Genomic DNA, 27816 nt, shown 5'->3' with positions numbered 1-27816 from the left:
GAGAGAGAGACATCCAGAGAGGGAACATAAGCAGGGGGAGTGAGAAAAGGAGAAGCAGGCCTCCCACCGAGCAAGGAGCCCACTACAGGGTTGGATCCCAGGACCCCAGGATCAGGACCCAAGCTGGAGCAGATGCTTAATGACTGAGCCACCCAGGTGCCCCTAAAAAATGATCATTTAAAAAAATATCCTTTAGGGGTGCCTGGGTGGCTCAGTGGGTTAAAGCCTCTGCCTTTGGCTCAGGTCATGATCCCAGGGTCCTGGGATTGAGCCCCGCATCGGGCTCTCTGCTTGGTGGGGAGCCTGCTTCCTCCTCTCTCTCTCTCTCTCTCTCTCTGCCTGCCTCTCTCCCTACTTGTGATCTCTATCTGTCAAATAAATAAATAAAATCTTTAAAAAAAAATCCTTTAAAAAAAATCCTTTTACACTAGACCAAAAAATTTTTTCCTCAGGTGGCTTGCAGTGATTAAAATTGATGTTATGGGGCTTCATTTGTATGGTATTTTGTACACCATTTGTCTATGTCTAAACGATCTGGAGCAGCAAAAATAGACTAGTCCAACTGCCATATAATTTGGACAGAATAAATGTAGCAGGTTTTCCATAGCCTTTGGACACTTTAGTGTAGCCCCTTTTTGATATGAGGTCTCTTCCTTCTTTTTTTTTTAAGATTTTATTTATTTATGTGACAGATAGCAAGAGAGAGAAACACAAGCAGGAAAAGCGGGCTCTCTGCCGAGCAAGGAGCCCGATGTAGAGCTGGATCCCAGAACCTTGGAATCATGCATGACCAGAGCTGAAGGCAGACACTTAATGACTGAGCTGCCTAGAGTGCCCCATAAGCTCTCTTCCTATCCTCATTCCCAGCCATCCCCTATAACCAGCACAAATTCAGTCATTCAACAGGTACTTATTTGGGGTCCGCAGTGTACTGGTATGCAGTTCCCTGAGTATATGATGTTGTCTCTCACTTCTTTTTTTTTTTTTAAGATAGATTTATTTATTTATTTATTTATTTATTTATTTATTTATTTATTTGACAGACAGAGATCACAAGTAGGCAGAGAAGCAGGCAGAGAGAGAGGGGAAGCAGGCTCCCCGCTGAGCAGAGAGCCCGATGTAGGGCTCGATCCCAGGACCCTGGGATCATGACCCGAGCTGAAGGCAGAGGCTTAACCCACTGAGCCACCCAGGTGCCCCTGTCTCCCATTTCTTCACCTTTGTAAAGGAGTTTCCTGATCTAAAATGCTATTCCCCCCATTCCTATACCTTCTAAAAGCCAATCTGTCCATTAAGACACAAGGCGCACCTTCCTGGGGAAGCCTTCCCTTAACCCTAAAAGTTAAAAGCCCTTCCTTCCTACTCCCATGACACCCTCTGTGTTTTTATTAGAGCCATTATATTCTCCTTTATATCTTGAGCCCCATTAAAGCAGAACCTGGCTGGTTTTACTCACTGGTATGTCACTGCTGTGCCAGGCTCACTGTATATATTAGAATTGACAAAATATTATTGTCTGTCTTTCCCCAACAGACCATATGCTCCTTGATGGATGGGTCTGTGATTTATTCACCTGTGTTTCTTTTAGCACGTGGCATAAGACCTAGCACCCAGAAATTTATTAAAAATTTGTTAAATAAATAAGCTCTCTCTGCATTATCATTCATCTTTAAAATATATGCATTAAGGGGGGGTGGATCAGTTGGTTAAGTGTCTGCCTCCAGCTCAGGTCATGAACTCAGGATCCTGGGATTGAGCTCCTCAGCCAGCTCCCTGCTTAGCAGGGGGCCTGTTTCTCCCCCTCTCTGCCCCTACCCATGCTTGTGTGTGCGCACTCTCTCTCTCAAATAAATAAAATACTTAAAAATATATGTACACATTGAGGAATATATAGAAAGTAGAAAGTATCCTCATGATCAGAGTGACCGGGTGCTGAGGATTATGCCTTTTATATTTTACTTAAATAGGAAAAGTACATGTGAAAGACCCAAGACTGAGACCACAAACGCCAAATGACCCAGCTGTGCTCTATGATCTTACCACCTGTAATCTAGATAAGAAATAATTCTTAAAGGGATAATCTTAAAATAACCAGCCCAAAGTATATCAACAGCAACAACAAGTTGGAATTTCTGCTCATTTAGTCAATTTGTATGGGTAAACATTACCTGCATTTCTTGGTTTGAGGTATGGCATATTTCTAACCCAATTTATATCAATCAAAGCCAAATTATTATCAATATACAAAAATCAGTTGTATTTCTATCCACTGGCAATGAACAATCCAAAAATAAAATTAAGAAAATAAGTCCAGCATAAACAATGAATCTTGGAACACTGAAAAAATTAAATTTAAAAAAAGAAAATAAGTCCACATATGGTAGCATCGAAAGGAATAAACTATTAAGGATCAAATTTAACCAAAGAAATATAGGACTTGTGCACTGAAAACTATGAAACATAGTTGAAAGACATTAAATAAGACCTAAAGAAATGGAAAGTTAGCCCATGCTCATGGATTGGAAGACATAATATTGTTAAGACAGTGAGTTCACAACTTAGTTTTTACAGCTTTATGGTATGCCTGACTCAGGAACATTTCCATCTAAAAAAGCCTCCTTGATTCTCTACTCTTTTAATCTGCTTTATTTTCCCCATAGTGCTTACCACTGAAATGTAGTTCCTTAGGTGACAGAGCTTTTATTTTTTTTTTTAAGACTTTACTTACTCATTTGAGACTGAGATGGAGAGCACAGGCAGAGGCAGAGGGAGAAGCAGACTCCCTGCTGAGCTGGGAGCCTGACGACTTGGGGCTCGGAGAAGGACCTGGAGATCTTGACCTGAGCCAAAGGCAGATGCTTAATCGACTGAGCCACCCAGACATCCCGGTGACAGGGCATTTAGTTCTTGGCTCCATCCTCAGTAATAAAAGGTTAATAGACAACATTAAGCAGGAAGAAAGCTTTATTTATAAAATAAATATCTATAGAAATTTTCAGTCCATTGTGTATAGGTGCCCTTCTTGTTATGTTCTCAGAACACAAGTAATTTAAGGTTCCAGCTCACCCTTTGGAAGAGGCATATATTCTTCCCCGCACGAGAGCTAAGTCCCAGCGCACTGGCCCTGACTATAAAGGGTGTTTTGGTTTGCTGTGGTCTTGCCAAGTAAACTCACACAAGATGGTCCTTAGGTCTAGTTTCCCTTCTCTTTACTGGGAGATAGTAAACTTTGTAAAACAAAACAGAACAAAAAAACAACCTTACTGAGAAGACCTCACTACCCCCGAAGGTAACTCTTCCGGGAAGAAGAGTATCCATTAGTGTTCTTCCTTTCTGATTTATTTGTCACAATCCACTAGAATACTTCTGATTGGAGGTTCCATTACTCTTGAAGTCTTGGCCTGTTCTTTGATTATTTCGCTGGGGAGGTCATGGGTGCTCTGATCTAAACAGAGACAAAATATTCTGTAACATTGACAGATGCTTGGAAAGTGAGGAGAATGAGCTTCCCTCAACATGCTTATAAAGGAAAGACCACCATGGTAATGTCAGATTTCATTCTAATACTCTTCTTGTATATAGTTGCTAAGAGTATCAAATGCTGAAGAATGAAAGACTTTGCTGTTACTTTGATCACATATTTATACATGTCCCCCAAATTAACTTACTATTCTACAGTTTCCTTGAGAGAGAAAAATTAAGTTGTTGTTTTTTTTTAAAGATTTTATTTATTTATTTGACAGGCAGAGATTACAAGTAGGCAGAAAGGCAGGCAGAGGGAGAGGAGGAAGCAGGCTCCCTGCTGAGCAGAGAGCCCGATGCGGGGCTCAATCCCAGGACCCTGGGATCACGACCTGAGCCGAAGCCAGAGGCTTTAATCCACTGAACCACCCAGGCACCCCAGAGAGAGAAAAATTAAGTTTAAAACATCTTTGTGACTAGCAAATGGAAACCATTCCTCTCAGCCTTAAGAAGTTATTTTCTACCAGAATTCATCAATAACTCACAAATGTAATTGTTACTAAAGAAATAAGGAACAAATAGGCAAAAATGGGTGGTTAAAAACCCAGTAAAACATACTCTTTAATTCACAACTCACATAGTCATGAAGCACTTCTTATGCCTATAAAACACTCAGCCAAGTCTTTATTTTCTTAAATTTCACATGAAACTTCTCCAGAGAGTACTGTTATTCCCACTGTTGCTAACAAATATAACTAAAACTCAGAATTTGTTTAAAAATGTTTTAGGATATATGTATAAAATAAGCAACCACATTTGTGCTAAAATATTATCCCATTTTGACAGCCAACTCTATGGAAAATCTACTTAAAATTCCATCATAAACATATATGATGCATTCATTTTGTAAAGTAACAGACTATTTGCCTTATAGAAAAATTAGCAATTTTCCTCCCAATTAATTTATTAAATAATTACTTTTAGTTGCATTTGAAAGATAAGATTTTTACTTAAAATGTAAGGAAGTGGGGGCACCCAGGTGGCTGAGTTGGTTAAGCATCCAACTCTTTTTTTTTAAGATTTATTTGAGAGAATGAGAGAGTGAGTGCGCATAAGCAAGTACAAGCAGGGGGAGGGGCAAAGGGAGAAGCAGACTCCCCACTGAGCAAGAAGCCCAGGACCCTGGGATCATGACCTGAGCTAAAGGCAGACCCTTAACAGACTGAGCCACTCAGGCGTCCCAGCATCCAACTCTAGATCTCAGTTCAGGTCTTGATCTCAGGGTTGTGAATTTAAACCCTGCCATGCCCAGAGTAGAACCAGTTTTAAAAGAAAGTTGTAGGGGCTCCTGGGTGGCTCAGTGGGATAAAGCCTCTGCCTTCAGCTCAGGTCATGATCCCAAGGTCCTGGATCGAGCCCCGCATCGGGCTCTCTGCTCTGTGGAGAGCCTACCTCCTCCTCTCTCTCTGCTTGCCTCTCTGCCTACTTGTGATCTGTCAAATAAATAAAATCTTTAAAAAATAAAAATTAAAAAAAAATAAAAGAAGGTTGGAGGGGAGCACCTGGGTGGCTCAGTTAAGCATCTGACTCTTGATCTCAGCTCAGGTCATGATCTCAGGGTGTGAGATGGAGACCCATGTGGGGCTCCAGGCTGGACATAGAGCATGCTTAAGATTCTCTCTCTTCTGGGGCGCCTGGGTGGCTCAGTGGGTTAATTCGCTGCCTTCAGCTTGGGTCATGATCCCAGGGTCCTGAGATCGAGTCCCCACATCAGGCGCTCTGCTCCGCAGGGAGCCTGCTTCCTCCTCTCTCTCTGCCTGCCTCTCTGCCTACTTGTGAGCTCTGTCAAATAAATAAATAAAATCTTAAAAAAAAAAAAAAGATTCTGTCTCTCCTCCTTCCCCTAAATTAAAAACAACAACAACAACAAAAATCATATAAAATGCAAGGGAATGATTCATAAATTGCCTTTTTTTCAAGGAAAGGCTGGTGTTTCAGAAAAATAGCATTATTTAATGTATTCCCGTTAAGATTATAACCTGGATCATTCTGGTCATGTTGTGATCATGTTTTACAACTGGTGACACCTGGTGCCCCTGGGAAAATGTCCAGTGAAACAGATCAGCTTAGTTCCATTCCAGGCTTCACCTGGAACAATTCAGATGCTGCCCACACCCTAGGTGATGGGCATTTCAAAAGGAGATTGGCCTCTCGTTACATAAATATGTTGCCCTGTTCCTGCTCTTCCCATCTAGGAAAAAAAAGAAACCATGCTAGGAAGTAAAAACAAAACTTTGACCATTTTAATACTTACGCATTATTACATGAATTAGCCAAATTCAGATTAACTCCTCACTCCTTTTTATGGCGGACAGTGAAATGGCACTGCAGGCCATACACAAAAATGAATAACATCAGTTCAATCTCTCGGGCAGGCCAGTCGCTGCTGGTTTGTAATCATGAATGGAAGTCTTTCATCCAGGGCTTTTTCAGTAGAAAAATTGGGGGATATTTTAACAGAGAGAAAAATTAAGCAAAATGATTATGTATTATATAAAGATAAATCCTGGCAATTTTGCCTACAGTGTTTGTTTGGGCGTACTATTCATGGCGCTTCAATGGTAAAATCGCTTAAGTTTTATTTTCTTTGGTTTATGTCTTAGTTTTTGGAATCTATCCAAAACTACTGTTTCTTCTAAGTCTCTATTGAATAGCTCCTCAATTTCCATTCTAATTCTATCTAGGGTGGCTTCTTTTCATAGAATTGTGAATTTTAGCAATCCTAGAAAAAGGACCGGTATAAAAACCAGGATGTGTATTTTCAAATGCCAAATTCAGGAGTAACTAGGAGTGTTCTTCCGGGTTTAGAGATAGCCAAAGATTGAAGTTAAGTTTTAGTGTTGTTGCTAGAGAAATAAAATATATTCCCTCAAAGTATTTTTGAAAATTCTTGGCTGGTTTATAGAATGTTTTAAAATAACCCTTTTTATCTCCTGTTCTTATCAGAGCTATTTGAATCCTGGAACTTAGTGGGGAATGAGGGGTAAGTAAGCCATAATTGTCATGTAATTTGTTGTTGGTAATTGGGGAGGAGTGGGTAGGGTCCAAGACGTGGTTCTTTTAAAAGACCTGTCAGATCAATTAAATTCTAACAGCATTTACCAATTCAGGCTTGAAAAATTATACCTCTTTTTGTATATACTGTAGTAAACTTGAAAACACAATACAGTATATAATTGTTTTTAAAATATATTTCTTTGGTGTTACTTTAATTACACAAGTATTAACTAAAAAATGGAATTTTAAATTTCCAGTAACCATAAGTATGAATTTTAAAAAAATATTTAGTTTTCTACTCTTCTGTGTGAATGATCTGTTCCTTGGTCATCTAAAGATCTTGCTCATTGTAAGTCTATGAGATTGTTGTATTTTTCTTTTGAAGTAATGTAGAGATAATTCAGTAGAAGTGTGTGTAATAATTTACCTGTAGAACCTAAGACATTTAGGTCTAAATGTAGATTGAACCTACATTTAGGTTCAATCATATTATACCACAAGCATTTCACATACTGGCTGTCCTCTTGATTCACTGTGGAAATTCCTAGGGAAAAAATATTTAAAGGGACAAAGAAGTATGGAAAATATCAAAAGTCAATATTATAACATGTTTTTCTGAGCTTTCTTTTCATAATTTTTCTCATTCTAATTACCTCCATGTTGGGGTATTATTGGAATCATTACAAAAATCAAAGATCATTCTCATATTTGGTGCTGTGTATGCCCCACAATTTAAGAGCAAGGAATGGAAGCAGTCACTCCTGCTGCAGGGGGTAAAGAGGTGCATTGTTTGTGGAAGACTTAAAAACACCGAAACTTATCAAAAGTCAGTTTGCTTTTTATTGTCAGCATCAAGGTAAACAATGACAGTAACAAAATATTCCTCCCCCTTGGGAAGATGTTCCTACTACTCTGCAAACACTATTGCCATACAAGCTCAGAAATATCACAAAACCAATGCACTTGAGATGGTTATTGTGGAAGGATCTCTTTCCACCTTCATTTCCAACGTCGAAAATATAAACGTAGATGAATGTGTTAGTACCAATGAAGGCAACCTGAGGCCTGTTACAAATTTAGATGTAAAATATACATAATTAATATTTTTTTAATATTCCAGTGAAGTTGAGAGAATGGTAAACAAGTGGATACTGAACTTTCAGATACTCAAAGATACTCCAGTGTTTTAAACAGTCACAGATATGTCCCTAAGGAAATAACTGAGACCCAAACATGCCATTTTTGCATTTAGTACATGAGAATTTATGGTGACTATAGACTCAAACTCCCACTCAGCATCTGACTCCCTTAGACTTAGTGTAAGACCTTTATTAACCTCTTCCATATAAGACATCTATTCTTAAATGAGCACTTACCATACTGTTGACCTAAAAAAAAAACATTAGGGGAAGAAAACAAACATTAAAGCCCCAAATCACCTTCATCAATACTCTTGCCACCCATAGTTCCCATATTTATATAATTCTCCCACCCTCCCAATTCAACACTCTGAAGTTAGGGAAGGAACTAGTACTTCACAGAGGCAAGTATGTTTCCTTCCAAATGCTCTGTTGTAAGTGGGGGGAAAGAACCCATAATGAACCACAAAAAAAAAAAAAAACCACAGACATATTTCATTTGCATACAAAAAGGCAAACATGACAAAATGATTAGACTAAGGAAAGCACGTGAAGCAGAGTAAAATTTATTACTAGTATAAGTAAAAAAAAAAATTTACTTGACTTGGGCAAGGTGCCTTAATTTTTCTCTCCTTTGTGAGGGCACTAAACTAGAAAGACGAGAGGTTCACTTCCAGAATGTATTTGTTATTCAGGACATTATTTGTATTTATATATATGTGTTACTGTATGTACATGAAATCTATCATAGTATATGGATATATGTGTAACCCAAAGGAAGAAAAAAAATTGTTCCTTTCTTATTTAGGAGTCAGTTCACATTTGCATTATTAAATCTAATCACTGTTGATTTGATATAAATGTTCTTGCTTTGTGAGTGTGAGCGCTTTGGCTTTTAGAAAGTATGTTTCTATTTCCACAGGTAAAACAAGTATGGGTCAATTTCTGAGGCAAACTAAGATTCCAGGGTTAGAATATATTCTTATTCTAAATTATTACTTAATCTTATAAGGAATTTGCACTTAGGACCTTCATTAATAAATATATCATTACATTTTGTTAAGGTACTGACCTTTGTCATATCTATATATAGTATACACACACATTACATATGATATATATTAAGTATGTATCATACAAACTAGAGGCAAAAAGCAGAGACTAGCTTAAAACCAGAATCTGACTTGAAATAGTCTCTGCTAAAAACGTATTTTCCAAATTAGTTCGTAATTCCCTGTCGAAAGCAGTTTCTCACTGGGCCAATGCTGTATAATGTGGTTCAATTCCCAGGTAAGTCCATGGCAGTCTATCTCACCCACAATTTAAATGAATTTCAGTACCATGCTTAAGAGATACAGAACAATTCGCTGATTTAGAAGTTTGTTTTGTTTTGGTTTTCTTCTCTAGGAACTGGTTTTTAGCAATGAGAATGAGGAACCCTACTCCCTAGGTACTAGAAACCAGAAAAGGAAACCATAAGTATGTGAGCACAGAGTGACAGTTGGGGTCTTTGGAAAGATGGGCAGGGTCAATAACAACAAAGGAAAGGACCAAAAAAATATCAGTAGCAGCATCACCTTAGAAACACTTGAGTCAGCAAGAATTGAGTAGACATCCGTAAGTCAGGGCAGCTTGACCACTGCCCCACCCAAATAGTACTTAGTTTAAGAAACAACTTTATTTTACAAATGAAAATTTCAAAAAGTAGCAAAAATAACAACACAAGTAACAAAAAGTAACAAAAAACCTCTGGTCATTATAATGTTTTCTGTGATTAAAAAGTATGATGAAAAGGTACAAAGTATTTGTTGGGTGAATCAGTACTTTCGTTCTTAATTCCAAACTGAAGTTTATATTATATAATAAGATTTAGACTGAAAAAATCTTGATGAAAAATTTCATTTACATATTTACAGCCCCAGTGCAGTCTGGCCTGCCTGTGTGCAAGACCCAAGTAAGCAGGCTGTAGAGAAAATTCTCCGATGAGGCCCACCAGCTTCTTAGCTGAAGAGCCTCTGGTGAGACTTCAAGCTTTACAGGCATACTCGTGTGACCAAGTAACTTTTCCTGGAAATGCTAAAATGCTTTACCGTTATTCTGCCTGTGGCATGGGACTGCATCCTTTCCCCCCAATCTCGTAGCCTAGGGACAGACATGTTGAGTAGACAGGGTAGGAGCAAGATAAAACTTAGATTCCATAATATTAGCAAAATAGCAATATGACATTCTAAAGATAATCCCAGAAAAAGAGCATAGAACTGTCTTTAGAAAATCAAGACTGATCAGTCAAGCTCTGTGGACTCGGAGGACTATAAATTAACTTCAACCCATCAACCTAGTCAAGTTGCCTTAAACCCACAGACTGTATTTTGGCACAGATTTTTCAGCTGTGCCAAAAGATAGGCTGTATGTAACTTCCCCTTCTCATACAAGCAATGTTCAACTGGAACTCTTCAAAATAACAAATATATTTGAGAATAACAATATTATAAACTTATAAAGTGTAATTCATGTATTATGACATACTTTCATATTATACAGCAATATTACTATTCCACTTTTTTTCTTCTTTATATATGCTTGGATTTTAAGCAAATTTTTAAGTGGAAATATATTTAAATATTTAATTATTTAAATTATATTTAAATAGTTAAATTCAAATAAATAAACATTTAAATATGTAAACATTTTAAATTTTCCATTACTTGACAGTATTAGAAAACATGTTCATTTGCTAATTACAATATTGCTAATTGTCTGCAAATAATTAAAACTTCCCAAACATATCATAGAAGATATATACATCCATAATATACAAGATGATTCCTTCCTCCCCTTCTTCCTATATCCTGAAGGAAGAGCTAGTGAGCATAGCTTTAATTTCTAACAGGTTAGACAAAGGAATCTAATACCTCCTATTGAAAGTTAAAAGTTTTGTTACTAAAGGTCTAAGTTTTTAAGTCACTCGGTTTCCTAGCTACTTCAATGGAATCAGCAGTCATAGATCCAACCCCAGCTCCAAGAGTGGAACGTCGTAATGATAGTTCCGAGGCAGAAATTTGACGTAACTCTTTACGACACAATTTTACAGACGTGACACCATGAAGCTGTCCCACATTACCCACCAGCTGGATTTGGGGTGTTGGTCGGCTGTGAGATTTTGTAAAATGATTTTCATCTACTTCTATTTTATCCTCATTGTTTAACAAATGTCCACTAGTGGGTGCTAAAGAGCTACAGATCAAAGGCAATTCTGGGCCATCTTCCCAGAGTTTCAGAGGATTTGGTTGTGTCCTTAAACTGCTTATTGAATTGTCCAGTTCTCTTTCTCTTCCACTTAATCTCATACTTTCAGTTCTGGATGCCCATTTTAGTTCTTCTGGAACCATGCTTGCTTCATCAGGGTTCAGAACTCTATCCCCAGCATCATGATCTTAAAACAATACAAAAAGCAAAAAAATTAGAGATTTCCTCAAAAACGGGTATTTTGATTATGATATCCTAACATAATTATATTATTATCACTCAATATAAATGATGTCTTTCAGCTTTTTTTCTTTGTTAGGTGACTTAGACAAACAGAAGTTTCACCTGCAGGCATTCTATGTGTGAATAACTGATAACTTTTTTTTTTTTTAAAGATTTATTTATTTGACAGATAGAGACCACAAGTAGGCAGAGAGGCAGGCAGAGAGAGAGAGAGGAAGAAGCAGGCTCCCAGCCAAGCAGAGAGCCCGATGCGGGGCTCGATCCCAGGACCCTGGGATCATGACCTGAGCTGAAGGCAGAGGCTTTAACCCGCTGAGCCACCCAGGTGCCCCGATAACTTTTAATTCATAGAACAAAGTTGGGAAAATAGTCATCTAGTGATTCTGTTTTTCCCTGAAAACACAAGAGTGCTTTGGGCCTCTCTGGTCTCCTTCCACACCTGCCCTCCACTGCCATGCCACTGGTGAACCACAGTCCACACCTTGGCTAAGTGAAGCAGCACCGGAGATTACAGGCTGTATATCTGGGGTAGCTTTTGGGATGTGGCATCACGTATGTGAAAGTCTAGTCTTGGTTAGAACTCCCAGCATGATAGCAGGGCTGAGCTCCTTGAAAATACTCTGGGGATCCACCATCAAAATGGAGAGGACAGCATACCCACTCAGTGGGGATACCCTGCTGGAATGAGTGGAAAGATCAAAGCTTGAAGTCTTCAAATCCTAGAATTATCTAATATCAAAGACAAAAATGTACTTGAGAAAAGCCCATCTAGGCCTGAGACCTAATATGATAAAAAATGCCAATGTTAACATACATTGACACATGATTAGTACACTTCTAGTCCTTTGAATACCAAGTTTAAAAACAGAAGTTGCACACTGGCAGTCCCCACAGACACGTTTTACTTGCCTATGAAATAACACAGGACCCCCAGTTTTTTAATTGGAAACTTTCATATGAAGATATAGATTTCTGTCTTTTCTAGAAAAAAATGAGAACTGCCAATTTCTGCCTGGCCACAGCAGCTGGAGCAGAGCTGGCCCTGCCTGTTGAGACAGCTGCTACCTTCCCTGCTGCTCCCCTTGGCTCCCTGGTTCCTGAAGGCATTTCAGTTTTTGACCCCTGGTTGAAAACATAATTGGCTTTCTAACTTTTAAAATAATCTAACAACAAAGCAGCTGAACTAACAGATGACACAGATTCGCACATGGAACTAGCAGATATTCACCGAGTTAACGGTAGACAGTGGCACCCAAACTTTGCCACACGTCAGTCACTGGAAGCTTTCAAAAAAACTAATGCCCAGGTCCTGATGTCTGGGGAAGGGAGCCCAGGCATCTTATTTTTGAAAGAGCATATGTGAAAGAGCAGAGATGGGCTCACTGGAGAAGCTCACTTCTTGCCCGACTTGGATATTTCACAGTGGAAAGTTTCCCTCTTCCAGAATTTTACCAGTAGGGAACAAACCAGAGAAAGATTAGTTCACCTGAGGTCACAGAGTGAGGAAAAGAAGTTAGGATTCCAGCCCAACTGTTCTGACTCCAGTCTCCTCACACAGAGTTTTATAGTGATTTAAACTGATCCAAGGATAGAGTTTTAAATACTTAAATAAGTACATCAACTGCATGTCCATATAAACTGATCATATCCTTACAGATTTTATCCTCACACCCTAATATATTTGTTAGAAAACAGATGCTCTGTAATAGAGGCATGACTAAGAGGTAACCAAGATATTTTAGACCAAGATTAATTTTTCTGCACTTGAAAATGCTAAAAATAGTCAAGATAAATATAAGTGTGGTATGCAGACACTGAAAAGACTACTATCAAAAAATAATGACTCACGAAACAAACTGAGGGTTGCTGGGTGGTGGCGGGGTAGGGATAGGGTGATGGACATTGGGGAGGGTATGCGCTATGGTGAATGCTGTGAAATGTGTTAGCCTGATGATTCACAGACCTGTACCCCTGGGGCAAATAATACATTATATGTTAATAGAAAAAATTCAGAAAGCAAACAAACAAACTAATGAACTGAATACCAAGACAGTTAAGTATTAAGATCACTGATTGTGAAGTGCATAATACTTTTTAGGGAACTCAGAATTTGATATATATAAATTGCTACATTTATAATTCAAACAAATTTTGTTTAATGTCATTATATTAGAATAGCATTTTGAGATAATAGATATAGTACAGTTTTATCTCTAATATGATTCCGACCGTAATTTTTTAAGCATGGGGACAATACTGAAAAGAATTATGCTAAATGTTAATAGTTGTGGGTAGAATTATGACTTTTTTCCAGCTTTTTCTTTTTTTTTTTTTTTAAAGATTTTGTTTATTCATTTGACACAGAAAGAGATCACAAGTAGGCAGAGAGGCAGGCAGAGAGAGAGGGAAGCAGGCTCCTTGCGGAGCAGAGAGCTAGATGCGGGGCTCGATCCCACGACCCCGGGATCATGACCCGAGCCGAAGGCAGAGGCTTAACCCACTGAGCCACCCAGGCGCCCCTCCAGCTCTTTTTCTATATTTTCAAATTTTCCTACGATGACTATTACTTTTCTTACTTTTTATAGATGTGTCTAGGTGGGATAGCAAGCTAGCTGAAATAGTATCCTCAACATTAGTATCAAGACTAGATTTCCTGGGACCCCTGGCTGGTTTAGCCAGTAGAGCATGCAACTCTTTTTTTTTTCTTTTAAATATTTAATTTATTTGACAGAGAGAAATCACAACTACGCAGAGAGGCAGGCAGAGAGAGAGGAGGAAGCAGGCTCCCCGCGGAGCAGAGAGCCCGATGTGGGGTTTGATCCCAGGACCCTGAGATCATGACCTGAGTCGAAGGCAGAGGCTTTAACCCACTGAGCCACCCAGGTGCCCCATAGCATGCAACTCTTGATCTCGGGGTTGTGAGTTCGAGGCCCATGTTGGTGGTAGAGTTTACTTAAAAACAAACAAGACTAGATTCCCAAGTAAGTTAGTCAGACAGATTCAGAACTTTATGTAACTCCAAGATTACTTAACTTTTTCAGTTTTCCACATTTGTCTCATTAAAGAGCAGGATGAAGGTGCAGGACGAGGGTGAAACCTCTATATCCCCACACCACACTGGCATTTTAAAAGATGTCTAGTTGACTCGCCATATAAACATGGGCCATTTAAAAACTAGGTATTGGGCGCCTGGGTAGCTCAGTGGGTTAAAGCCTCTGCCTTCAGCTCAGGTCATGATCTCAGGGTCCTGGGATTGAGTCCCGCATCAGGTTCTCCGCTCAGCAGGGAGCCTGCTTCCCCCCTCCCCCGCCCCCGCCTGCCTCTCTGCCTACTTGTGATCTCTGCCTATCAAATAAATAAATAAAATCTTAAAAAAAAACCAAAACTTAAAAAAAGACCACTAGGTATCTAATTTTAGATGTCTCAAGTTTGAAAGTGGATTTTTTAAAGCTAAAATTGTCTCTTTTTTTAATAAAGATTTTATTTATTTGACCCAGAGAGAGAGAGAGATCACAAGTAGGCAGAGAGGCAGGCAGAGAGAGAGGGGGAAGCAGATTGCCTGCTGAGCAGAGCCCAACGTGGGGCTTGATCCCAGGACCTGAGACCATGACCTGAGCCGAAGACAGAGGCTTAACTCACTGAGCCACCCAGGCGCCCCAAAGCTAAAATGGTCTTATGCTGATTGTTCTGTTTGCTACTTAACGTCTGTTTACTTTTTAATTTTTTGTAAGTTGTGTTTCAAGTAAAAGGCACAGCTATATAGTGCAGGCAGTATTTAAAGTAAATATTCTAGTTACATTAGTACCTCTGCACTACTACATTGAAAATCAGAAAATGTAGTCTCTCTGGCAGGATCTGTCTGTCTGTGTCACACTCTGTCCTAAGACAACTTTTATTGTAGAATGTTAAACCAGGAATCATAAGATGAAGGACCTGAAACCATGTTCTAATTACTGTTGTGTTTTTAAGTTACTTGACCTAGGTTTCAATTTCAATTCTTTTTTCTGAAAATGGCATTAACTGACACTGACCCACCTAACTACTTGTGAAAATAACTATAAATTACAAATATCATAATCATAAGGTAGCATTGTAACTACTTTTCTAGGGGCACCTGGGTGGCTCAGTCATCAAGCCTCTGCCTTCGACTCAGGTCATGATCTCAAGGTCCTGGGATTGAGCTCCGCATCAGGCTCCCTGCTCTGCTGGAAGCCTGCTTCTCCCTCTCCCACTCCCCCTGCTGTGTTCCCTCTCTCACTGTCTCTCTCCCTGTCAAATAAATAAATAAATAAATAAATAAATAAATAAATAGAATCTTCAAAAAAAAAAACTACTTTTCTAAGATATTACTGTTTTAAACTTTAAAGCTATGTTAATTCTGCTTACATTATATATTCAGCATGTATCTTTTCATTATGCATAGATATAGTTTCCACTGGTCTCTTTTTTTTTTTAATTTTTTTTTTTATATTTTATTTATTTGACAGAGAGAAATCACAACTAGGCAGAGAGGCAGGCAGAGAGAGAGGAGGAAGCAGGCTCCCCACGGAGCAGAGAGCCCGATGTGGGGCTCGATCCCAGGACACTGAGATCATGACCTGAGCCGAAGGCAGAGGCTTTAATCCACTGAGCCACCCAGGCGCCCCGTCCACTGGTCTCTTAATAATTTTGTTGTACCCTTTAAGTGGTCTTCTTTACAGATACAGAATAGGTCTGTGTTCCTAAAAGGTTGTAAAATCAACCCTGCATAAGCCATACTTGACTTAGTAGAATAACTTCTCTAAAGACAGGCTAATTCTTTTATAAAATGTAAAATATATTAGGACTCCTGGGTGGCTCAGTTTGTTAGGTGTCTGCCTTCCCGTCAGGTTATAATCGCAGGGTGCTGGGATCAAGCCCTGCTTTGTGCTGCCTGCTCAGCAGGGAGCCTGCTCCTCCTCTCTCCACCCCACTCCCTGCTTGTACTCTCTTTCTCCCTTTCTCTCTCAAATAAATAAATAAAATCTCTGAAAAAATCTAAAATATGTTATTCTAGAAATATTGATTCTTCTCTAACTGGGAGACTTCAAAAGGGTGTATTTTAATCATGGTACTTTATCGTTATGTCATGTTTTAGGGTGAGGGTCAAGCAGACAAGTATTTTTTGTTTGTTTGTTTATACAGACAAATACAAGTTCAATCTCTAATTCTAAACAACCAAATAAAACCAAATTTGTTTTGTTTCTTATATTCCACTTAGGAGTGAGATCATATGGTATTTGTCTTTCTCTGACTCACTTCACTTAGCATTATACCCTCTAGATCCATCCCTGTCCTTGCAAATGGCAAGGTTTCATTCTCTTTATGGCTGAATTAATATTCCATTGTATGTATACACCACATTTTCTTTACCCATTCACCTATCAGACATTTGGGTTGTTCCATAATTTGGCTGTTGTAAATAATGCTACAATAAACACAGGGATGCTCATATCTTTTCAAATTAGTGTTTTCGTATTCTTTGAGTAAACACCCAGTAGTGGAATTACCAAACCATATAGTAATTCTGTTTTTAATTTGAGGATCCTTCATACTGTTTTCCAGAGTGGCTGCACCAGTTTGCATTCCCACTGACAGTGCACGAGGGCTCCTTTTTCTCCGCATCCTCACCAACACTTATTGTTTCTTGTGTTGTTGGTTTCAGCCATTCTGACAGGTAGGAGGTGATATCACATTGTGGTTTTGATTTGCATTTCCCTGGTGATTAGGACTAGACAATTATTTCTGTTTACAGAGACAAATACAAGTTCAATATCTACTTCTAAATAACCAAATCAGTTGGGAAAGGCTAAACTGTTAAGTCAGGCATGACTTCACCGAATATTAGATACATCACATACTGTTAGCATGACAAGTGACATGAAAAGTCTTACGTTCAGATGCTGCTAGTTGCCGCTGAACTGCTTCCCCTACCAGTTCCTTAAGTTTCTTCTTAAGGTCTCTGCTGGTTTTCTTATAGAAATAAAGATCTTTTTCCAGCTGCTGGATTTTATCTTCATATGTTTTCAACATTTCCGTCAGGCCTTCTCCATCTTGCTCTATGAAACAGAGATTTGTATTTAAAATCAGTTTAAACTAAATGACTAAAAATTATGTTCTAACACAGTCTCCAGACTGTATTTAAAGGGTCAGAAGTATGTTACATGTATCTGCTACCTGAATGGATTTGCTTTCAGATACAGTTTGGATTCTTCTGCCCTTAGTCACCGTCTCCGTCAACCCCCTACCAACTACCGCATCTTCATGATTCATAAGCACTTTTTTTAAAAGATTTATTTATTTGTCATAGAGAGAGACAGGGAGAACATAAGCAGGCAGAGCAACAGGCAGAGGCAGAGAGAGAAGCAGGCTCCCACCGAGCAAGGAGCCCATATGGGACTTGATCCCAGGACCCTAGGATCATGACCTGAGCCGAAGGCAGTGGCTTAACCCACTGAGCCACCCAGGTGTCCCTTCATAAGCACTTTTTGAGTAACATTAACTAGATTTATCCTTAAAACAGCAGAAATAAAGTGTTCCCTATAAAAAATTCACGTTTGGAACTCTATCACTTGCATCAATATCTTATTTAAAGTTCCTATCAGGGGGCGCCTGGGTGGCTCAGTCGATTACGCATCTGCCGTCAGCTCAGGTCATGATCCAAGGGTCCCGGAATCAAGTCCCACATCAGGCTTCCTGCTCAGGGGGAGCCTGCTTCTCCCTCTCCCTCTGCAGTTCCCCCTCTTTGTGCTCACACACTCTCTGTCAAATAAATAAATAAAATCTTAAAAGTAAAAAATGAAAAAAATAAAGTTCATATCAAGGACTGTGGATATATAGAAAGTCATAGGCCCAGGTTTATAAGCCCAAGAAATCTATAGCCAAAAAACCCTCAAAACCAAAAACCTTCCAAAAGAGGCTAGAGAGATTAAATTACAAAAGAAAACACCCATCCAAAAAAGAGGGGAAACAGCAATAAGTTGTAGCTTATGCTATAATATAACTTATAAAACTGTCCCTATCAGGTATGTTTTGAACTGGTAAAACCTAGTTTATTGACCTTCTGCAAATACATACCCTTAGACCTATTCTTTCCTATCGGTATATTTATAAGATGATCCTACTGTGTTTTTTTTTATTTTTAATTTTTTATTTATTTAAATTCAATTAGTCAATCTATAGTACATCATTAGTTTTTGATGTAGCTTAATGATTCATTAATTGCATATAACATGATCCTACTGGTTTTAATGTTGTTTTGGTGTAACTGGCTATTTTGAAAAATTTGATCTAAGTATATTGGATATTCTAAATTAACCCATTATCTGTTTTTTTTTTTTTTAATATTTTATTTATTTGACACAGAGAGAGATCACAAGTAGGCAGAGAGGCAGGCAGAGAGGGGAAGCAGGCTCCCTGCTGAGGAGAAAGCCCAGTGGGGCTCCATCCCAGGACTCTAAGATCATAACTTGAGCTGAAGACAGAGGCTTAACCCACTGAGCCACCTACGTGCCCCCCCATTATCTTGTATTTAAAAATAAAACTTTAAGGAGGTGCATGAGTGGCTCGGTCAGTTAAGCATCAGGCTCTTGATTTTGGCTAGGTCATGATCTCAGGGTTGTGGGATCAAGCCCTGTGTTGGGCTCTGCACTCAGTGAGGAGTTTTCTTGAGATTCTTTCTCTCCCCCTCTTATTCTGCCCCTCCCCACCAAACTCTGTTTCTTCTCTCTAAAATAAATAAATCTTTAATAAATAAATAAATAATAACACGATAAATCAGAATCCCCATAAAGAATATAATCTATGTCAGGGTGCCTGGGTTGCTCAGTGGTTAAGCCTCTGCCTTTGGCTCAGGTCATGATCTCAGGGTCCTGGGATTGAGCCCCACATCGGGCTCTTTGATCAGCGGGGAGCCTGCTTCCCCCCCCCCGCCAACTTGTAATCTCTCTGTCAAATAAATAAATAAAATCTTAAAAAAAAAAAAAAAAGAATATCATCTATGTCAACTGAATTTTATACAACACAGTCAGTTGAAATTAGAAAGTTCATAAATTATCATTTTTAGCTACAACTTTGTTAGAAAAACTTACCCCAGGTATAGAAATGAATGATTTTTAAAAATGTCCTCATTTGGCTATAGCATGAGCTTTTGTGGTGCAATGCCAAAGACTTGAAAAATACATTAAAAAGTCTATGAAAACATCACTTTATAGAGACGTTAAGATAGAACTAAAAATAAGGAAAGGAGAGCATGTTGAATGAAGCGACATGTAGGATCCTGTCATCAGGCAACTGGTTGTTAATCGACTGGTTATTGAATTAACTTGGGGCAAATTGCCTCAACACTCAAATTTATATATTTTCCAATTTTCTGCTTACTCAGATTGTTTTTCCAGATCCTTTCTAACTCATTTCCAGCTATAGATTCACAAGAATCAAGACTAAGCAGTTAAGCAGCCTGGACTGAAGCATTACCAGTGCTGCCAGGCAGTGATTTTGTTGCCATAGCAACTCTTTGTGTACTGGCCAAATGCCCAGGTAACATGAGGACCAACTGCTGTGACAGCTCTTTCCACACCAGAGTAGACGGCTGAACTACTGTGCGCTGATAACAGTACGTGTCCAATGGTGGTAGGCTAATTTTGACCTAAGATATAACCTTTATGCATAAAATTTACAATCAACTGAAAATTATAACAAATATAACTAGAAATCTGATGGGGTGCCTATCACGTTAATTATGTAAAGGGAAGGTAATTTAAATATCAAAGTACTCCCTCCTTGAGAGAGAGACACTTTTCAACTGTACACCGGAAGCCAGAAATGCCGCATTTGTACATAAAAAAGAGACCAACAACAGATGGGTGGGAGTTCTTATGTGTGGTCCTGGGGACAGGCAGAGGGAGGGCATTTCAAGAACCAAGAGCCCTACATCCCAGTCCCCTCTCCCTACGTGTAGGAACCCAGACACGTGAAGCTCAAAACCAAATATAAGTAGGAACTATTTATTATCCCAGCCCGTCTGACACACCGCCTTTCTGCAGCAGACCAGAAGGGGCAGTACCTTGGAAATGCTGTAACAGCAACTGCATCTTTTGCTCATGCTCCTTCTGCTGAAGGGTCAGTCTCCGGTCACACTGCAGTTTCAGATGCTCAAGGGCAGACTCCAGTTCACGAACCATATTATCCCGTTCCAGAACCTTCATTTTCAATTCTTCATTCTGTAACTGGAGCTTCCGTTCGGTTTCTCGCAAATGGACCACCTAGCAAAGACATTTTTTGACCTAAGTGTGTCTTCCATAGCCTCATGTAACAGCCTACTTCTCTTAGGCTACATGAACAACTTCCTTAGCCACCATGGTGTAACTAAGCAAATGCTCTGTAACATACCCAACAAGATAACCTAAGACCCTATAGAAATAACCGAAGAGCCTGTTGAGTTTGCTGGGTTTCTGACCAGTAACAACTTCACTTTCAGTATCATGTGGCTCTATCACCCCTGCATCATCTCTCAGACACGGTCTTTGCAATTTACATTGACAATCCTCTAAATCCTTTTCTCTGGTCTTAGGAAGAGAATGGGAACTTAGAGACTCTTGTAACATCTAGATACCTCCCAGTGTTAACTCCAAAATGCATGTTATAAATAAGTAACAGACTTTTTAAAACTATATGGAGTTCAGTCTCAGATTGTGCATTTAGGGCAATGGGTTCTTCTTTGCACAGCTATGGAGTGAATATACTTGGATGTATGTGTCACAGAACTCGCTAACGTAATGACCTTCTCTCTAGAAAAATACTCATTTCTACAAAGGGTACCCAGGGTCAGAAAATCCACTGACCTTGGCCTGCGTGGTTTGGGTTAAGAACCTTTTCTCTAAGAACACCAGAAAAGAATTTTATCAAAAGTTCCAACAGGGGACGCCTGGGTGGCTCAGTTGGTTAAGCGGCTGCCTTCGGCTCAGGTCATGATCCCGATGTCCTGGGATCAAGTCCCACATCGGGTTCCTTGCTGGGCGGGGAGCCTGCTTCTCCCTCTGCCTCTGCCTGCCACTCTGTCTGCCTGTGTTCTCTCTCTCTCTCTCTCTCTGACAAATAAATAAATAAAATCTTTAAAAAAAAAAAAAGTTCCAACAGCACCGCACCATTTTTTCTGCCCTCCATACATGCCGTGATGGGATGCGCTCTTATGGATAATAGTAGCTCACTACTGACAGAGGAGGGCTGTGCCTAACATTTCCATTCATTTCTTCATCTTTATTTCACTTGTCTAACAGAACTGGAACTTTTTTTTCAAATTCCAGTGTTTTATTTTTCATTAATGGTCTGATACTCCCTTAAACGGAAGATACCTCTCAGAGAAAAGAGCTATTATTTGCTTAACACTTCATAATATATGCCTTAAGAGAAGACATTATTCAGGTTAATGTGAAAATCTATTATTATCTTTGCCACTGATGCACCACTTCATTTTCATTTCAGTTCATAGGTATGATGATAAAGTACACGTAACCTGACCCTATAGCAATGAGGGAAAGGAAGCCTGAGTTTGGAGGGCCCTTGATTTTTCATGAATGCTGAGTAGCAACAACCAAATCTTGAAAATATCCAAGAAATAGTGATTGAGGAATATAACTTGAATTCTTGGGTTTTTAAGCCTATTTGAAAAAGTCCTTCTTTCAAAAGGCCCATCCAACGTTAAGAACCTCCCAAAGTGAGGCATGCATACTTGGATAAGCACACAGCCTTCTGACGACCACATTCAGTAGTGCGAGGAGAAATCATGCTTAAATCCGTAGTTACACCGTCAAAGCTTTAGGCCTTTCAATTTCTGAAACCTGACATGTGTAACCATTCACCTTGGCCCCCCGTACAAGAAAATCCTCTGTCCTTCCGAAACAAACCTTATTGAAATATCTAAAAAGAATAGCTCTCATCTCTACAGGATTCAGGCAAATGAGTTTTTCCAAGACATTTGCTTCACTACGAGAGAGGTTTTGGAGTGAGGCTCGGAGCGAGTTCTGGCGACTCTGGATACTTTCATTCTTGTATTCAATTGCAGCTTCCAAAGCTTCAATCCCTTCTTCAAGTTGGAAAAGAGCATGTTCTTCCTAGATAAAACAGAAATCACTCATTGTAAAGGAGGTAAGTCCAAAAATGGACTTTGTGTCATACACTAAGATCTCACTCTGCTATCTGAGTCTAACAGACTTACCATTTGTCTACTACATCTGAAGAAAATGTTTACTGGGTGTGTACACACACATATATAAAACATACAGTCACTGAATCCTCACACAAAACCTCATGTATGAAAGATCCCAAGGTCACACAGCAAATGCTGGTAACCAATGAACACACATGAACAAAGCCTCAGCCCCCAGGACCAGGACTAGAGCCATGTATCTCCCTTCCACAGCTCCTCAAGTGCACAGTATGTGTTAGATCTGGAGACTCCCGGTGTCCCCTCAGGGATCTATCGAAATGATAGACTGCCGTGCGGGAAAGAAGAAATAGATTTAGAATAAATTATTAAGAAATAGTCATCAAAAGAGGGTCTCTAGGGAAAAAAGAGTTATGACATTAAAAAAAGTAGGGAGGATATAAGGACATGAAACATTCATAAAATTCCTATGAGATGCCATTAAAGGGCAAACAAAGGCATTAAAAATGTGCATGATGGAACACTTTTTTCATAAGCTAGAGAAGATTTCCTTTGTAGGGGACCAAAAAAACCCAAACAAACAAACAAAAACAACCACAAAAAAAAAAAAACAAAACTTGATGAATCCCTGTCAGAAAACCTAGCAGTTCTTCAAACTATCCAAACATCTTATTTGAGGGTATTCAAATTTCTAGTAAGAAATTATTTCAGACCCGGTGAGACTTGGGTAGATATTTCTGTAGTACCTATATGTGTGGTGGAGGTTACCACAACTCTAGGTTCCTTGATGGCAGACCATCTTGTCCATACTCATGTCCTTACTGCCTAGTACAGTATACATCACATAGTTTAAATTCAGTATCTGCTGAATGGGTTTATGAGGGAAAAGGAGAAAAAAATATTTTCATATTTTGAAAATTATTTTCAAATATTTTGAATATTTGAATTTGAATATTCAAATATTATTTTCAAATTTTTGAAAAATATTTTCATATTCATCTGATTAGATGACCCAAATATTTCTCTCCACTCCCTCCTCCAGCACTTCAAAGGAAAAGGAGGTTAATATTTCCGATCTACCTAAAGAATAGTTAATGTGACTTCCAGAACTCCTGTTTTGGAATTCAGGGGAAAGGTATGTAATAACCTATTCCAGTGGGAGGTTGAATAATACTTATTTTTTAAAAAGCCACTTTATGGGGCACCTGGGTGGCTCAGTGGGTTAAGGCTCTGCCTTTGGCTCGGGTCGTGATCTCAGGGTCCTGGGATTGAGCCTCACATCGGGCTCTCTCCTCGGCAGGGAGTCGGCTTCCCCAATCTCTCTGCCTGCCTCAATGCCTATTTGTGATGTCTCTCTGTCAGATAAATAAGTAAAATCTTAAAAAAATAAAAATAAAAATAAAAACCACTTTATAAAAATCTTCTAAAAGATCCATTTTGAAAAAATATATTTTAACGGCCATTTTGTTTCTCTGTTCAATCACTAACCATCAAGAATTTGATGATTTGATCATCACTCCATCTGGAAGAAAATAATATTCACCTTTTTAAGAAAAACAAACTTAAGCCCTGAAAGGTACATCGCTGAATGGATAAGAGGAACCAGAAAATAAAAGTGGATTATCCAAAGAACATATTTGACTTCTGAATAATGCATACTATGATATTTTGCCAAAAACAAATGTGGAAAGAGTTTGCCTTTATATATGTCTGAGAACAATTTAGTAGAAATTTAGTTTCTATAGTTTGGGACCTAAGTTAGGGAAGTACTGTGAATGGCAATGAGAAACTGGCCCAGGATGAAAAATTTGCCCCATGACAAACAAGAGATTATGGGGTTGACTATGCTTTATGAGAGAGCACTGCTTTTCACACAGGCACCAGGGATCTTATTAAAATGCAGATTTCTCATTCAGCAGGTCTGGATGGGCTCCCCCCATTCCCCCCCCCCCCCAGCCCTGAGGCTCCTGCTGTTGATAGAGACCTCACACTGTGAGCAACAAGGACCTAACTCAGGTCTCCCAACAGTTTAGGTCACATATCCCTATCAGTAAAACAAACAAACAAGCAAGCAAACAAAGCAAAAACTTTCAAGAAAGCCCTGCATATTTATATATTTCTCCATAAATTATATGCATGCTCTAATGCTAAAATATGAAATCGGTGTATTAGATGAAATAAACATAGATATAATAGTTCTTATGTTTTCTTCCTATATCCCACTTACTGAGCAACTGCTCTGCACTAGAAAAACGGAGCCAGACTTTTTTTTTAAAGTAAGTATTTGTCTGTATTAAATTGTTGGGTAATCCTGTACCAGTACAGTGATCTATAAAATCAGTCCCTGAATGGATAAGGAAGATGTGGTCCATATACACGATGGAGTATTATGCCTCCATCAGAAAGGATGAATACCCAACTTTTGTAGCAACATGGACGGGACTGGAAGAGATTATGCTGAGTGAAATAAGTCAAGCAGAGAGAGTCTAGTATCATATGTTTCACTTATTTGTGGAGCATAACAAATAACTTGGAGGACATAGGGAGATGGAGAGGAGAAGGAAGTTGAGGGAAATTGGAAGGGGAGGCGAACCATAAGAGACTATGGACTCTGAAAAACAACATGAGGGTTTTGAAGGGGCGGGGGTGGGAGGTTGGGGAACCAGGTGGTGGGTAATAGGGAGGACACGTATTGCATGGAGCACTGGGTGTGGTGCAAAATCAATGAATACTGTTACACTGAAAAGAAATTTTTAAAAAGTGAAAAAAATAAAATAAAAAAATAAAATCAGTCCCTTCTCATTAAGCAGTATGATTATGAAAATGATTTAATTTATTGTGGAAAGAGAAAATAATCCTAAACTAGTTAAAAGAGACAGAAGCGGCAGACTGTTCCACCCAGATGTTACTGATGTCATGTGTCACATCAGAATCTCATGTGGCCGATCATCTGTCACTGGCAGATCTATCCGGTAAGAGTAATCTTGGCTTTAAGGAAACAGTGGTGAGAGCAGAGCCCACCTCAGAGTGGTGTTAAGAAGAACCAGCCCCTTGGAAGAAGGCTGCGCAGAAGCTCACGTGGCTACTGGAACCCCACGGGTGGCAGGGGGCTCATCATTCCCTCAAACCAATCCCAGATGAGATGGTAAACAGGTATTACACATGGTTTTCACCACAAACCCTACATCGTGATTTGTAGTCACAGAATTCCACGTGAAACAGAAAAGTCAATGTTTCAAGAAGACAACGGGTCCTCTAACCTTCTACAAACATCATTTGCTCATTCCCTTCTCCATGCCTTATTTAATGGTATTCTAGCTACAAAGTCCTTCTTTCTTATATCTACTGGTATCATGGTTTTCATAATACAGCTCGAGATTTCAACCACCAAAGCTGCCTCAATGAATCTTCCCCCGCAAATGACCACTGCATCGTTTTGTATAAATAATGTAACAAGTAGGGGCGCCTGGGTGGCTCAGTGGGTTAAGCCGCTGCCTTCGGCTCAGGTCATGATCTCAGGGTCCTGGGATCGAGTCCCGCATCGGGCTCTCTGCTCAGCAGGGAGCCTACTTCCCCCCCTCTCTCTGCCTGCCTCTCTATCTACTTGTGATCTCTCTCTGTCAAATAAATAAATAAAATATTTAAAAAAAAATAATGTAACAAGTATAGTTTTAGTATATTATTATCACTTGCTTTTTAAAATGTTCTTCAGGGTATAGAGTTTTCTTGTATCTGTCACTTTTCCCCAGATAGAATATGAATTTCTCAAAGGAAGCATAATGCTTTTTATAGTTTCTTTGGTTTCTTTCATAGGGCCCAGTAACAGTCCTGGGCAGGCAAAAATTCCTTAAATATTCCTACTTTGCGCTATTTAAGGATCTTACAACCCTCAAATCTACAAGGCCAGACTCTAATTTAACACCCTTGGGAGGACAGTCTGATTCTGTGATCCTATGCACAAACTCAGACTATAAAACAGGGCAATGAGGTTTATGATGCCACCTTACCCCCAATCCAGTCTTCAATTCCTTTCATCCATGCAGTGAACAACAATCTTTTTATGAATCCCTTGCTCCTGTTCCTTCTTTTTTTTTTTTTTTTAAGATTTTTACTTATTTGACAGAAAGAGAGATCACAAGTAGGCAGAGAGAGGGGGGAAGCAGTCTCCCCCCGAGCAGAGAGCCCATGTGGGGCTCGATCCCAGTACCCTGAGATCATGACCTGAGTCAAAGGCAGAGGCCTAACCCACTGAGCCACTCCTGTTCCTTCTTTTTTTTTTTTTTTTCTTTTTAAAGATTTTATTTATTTATTTGACAGACAGAGATTACAAGTAGGCAGAGAGGCAGGTAGAGAGAGAGGAGGAAGCAGGCTCTCCATGGAGCAGAGAGCCCGACGCGGGGCTCGATCCCAGGACCCTGGGATCATTACCTGAGCTGAAGGCAGAGGCTTTAACCCACTGAGCCACCCAGGCGCCCCTCCTGTTCCTTCTTAACCAGCCCCCTTAACAATCTCTTCGGCTTGCTCCATTCTAACACTATACAGATTCAGCAAAGTACGGGATTCCCACCTACTCACTTTCTCTTAGCAATTTTTTCTTGCTTTGATCATGACAGGACATCAACAATAAACATCAGCAGAGAAAATTCAGGCTCAAAAATTCATACTTGCCTGATAAAGTAAGGGATGGGATTGCCAACTGATGTAAAATTTTGAAAAAAGGCAGTCTGGGGGAATTTCACAACCATAAATATATTTTTACATAGTTTTAAAAAAGAAAGGTGAGAAGAGCCATATGCTCCTCATAAATGAAGACTCACACTCAGAAGTATTTTTTTAGATTTTTATGTTGTTTTTATATTTTTTCTTTTTTATCTAAAGTCAATTAGCCAACTTACAGTACATCATTTGTTTCAGATGTAGTGTTCAATAATTTATCTGTAACTGATAAATTATCAAAGCTATTTTTATTGGGATTTGAATTCCGTGCTTCTACTGGCTGGAACATGCTCTCAAAGGTTGGGACTTTCTAGAAGAATTAACCGTTAGTGCCCTAGCCATCCGTAGTAAGAGATAGGTTACCGAGGATTGTTTGAGAAAGAAGCGGAGAGAGAAGGTAGGCACTCTCTTTGAAAGAACTGAGGGCGCCGGGGCGCCTGGGTGGCTCAGTGGGTTAAGCCGCTGCCTTCGGCTCAGGTCATGATCTCAGGGTCCTGGGATCGAGTCCCGCATCGGGCTCTCTGCTCAGCAGGGAGCCTGCTTCCCTCTCTCTCTCTCTCTCTGCCTACCTCTCTGCCTACTTGTGATCTCTCTCTGTCAAATAAATAAATAAATAATCTTTAAAAAAAAAAAAAAAAGAACTGAGGGCGCCTGGGTGGCTCAGTGGGTTAAGCCGCTGCCTTTGGCTCAGGTCATGATCTCAGGGTCCTGGGATCGAGTCCTGCATTGGGCTCTCTGCTCAGCGGGGAGCCTGCTTCCCTCTCTCTCTCT

At 39.4% G+C, this 27816-nt stretch overlaps 1 protein-coding gene across 2 annotated transcripts in view; it reads right to left on the bottom strand.

Moving 5' to 3' along the window:
- Positions 1-8047: 8047 nt before the first annotated feature.
- Positions 8048-27816, bottom strand: part of KIF27 (kinesin family member 27) — a 90507-nt gene continuing 70738 nt past the window's right edge. For both annotated transcript variants that reach the window (XM_046023233.1, XM_046023234.1), the window contains 4 exons: positions 22070-22276; positions 20230-20428; positions 17060-17224; positions 8048-11091 (listed from right to left, as the gene is read on the bottom strand). In XM_046023233.1, coding sequence (XP_045879189.1) covers positions 10607-11091; positions 17060-17224; positions 20230-20428; positions 22070-22276 — 1056 coding nt within the window. In that variant the 3' untranslated portion in view covers positions 8048-10606. The remainder of the gene's footprint in view (positions 11092-17059; positions 17225-20229; positions 20429-22069; positions 22277-27816) is intronic.

This window comes from Meles meles, chromosome 11 (assembly GCF_922984935.1).
Source record: "Meles meles chromosome 11, mMelMel3.1 paternal haplotype, whole genome shotgun sequence".
In the NCBI taxonomy this organism is placed as follows: Eukaryota; Metazoa; Chordata; class Mammalia; order Carnivora; family Mustelidae; genus Meles; species Meles meles.
The sequence above is the reverse complement of the archived record's forward strand: the minus strand, read 5'-3'. Positions and strand labels throughout refer to the sequence as shown.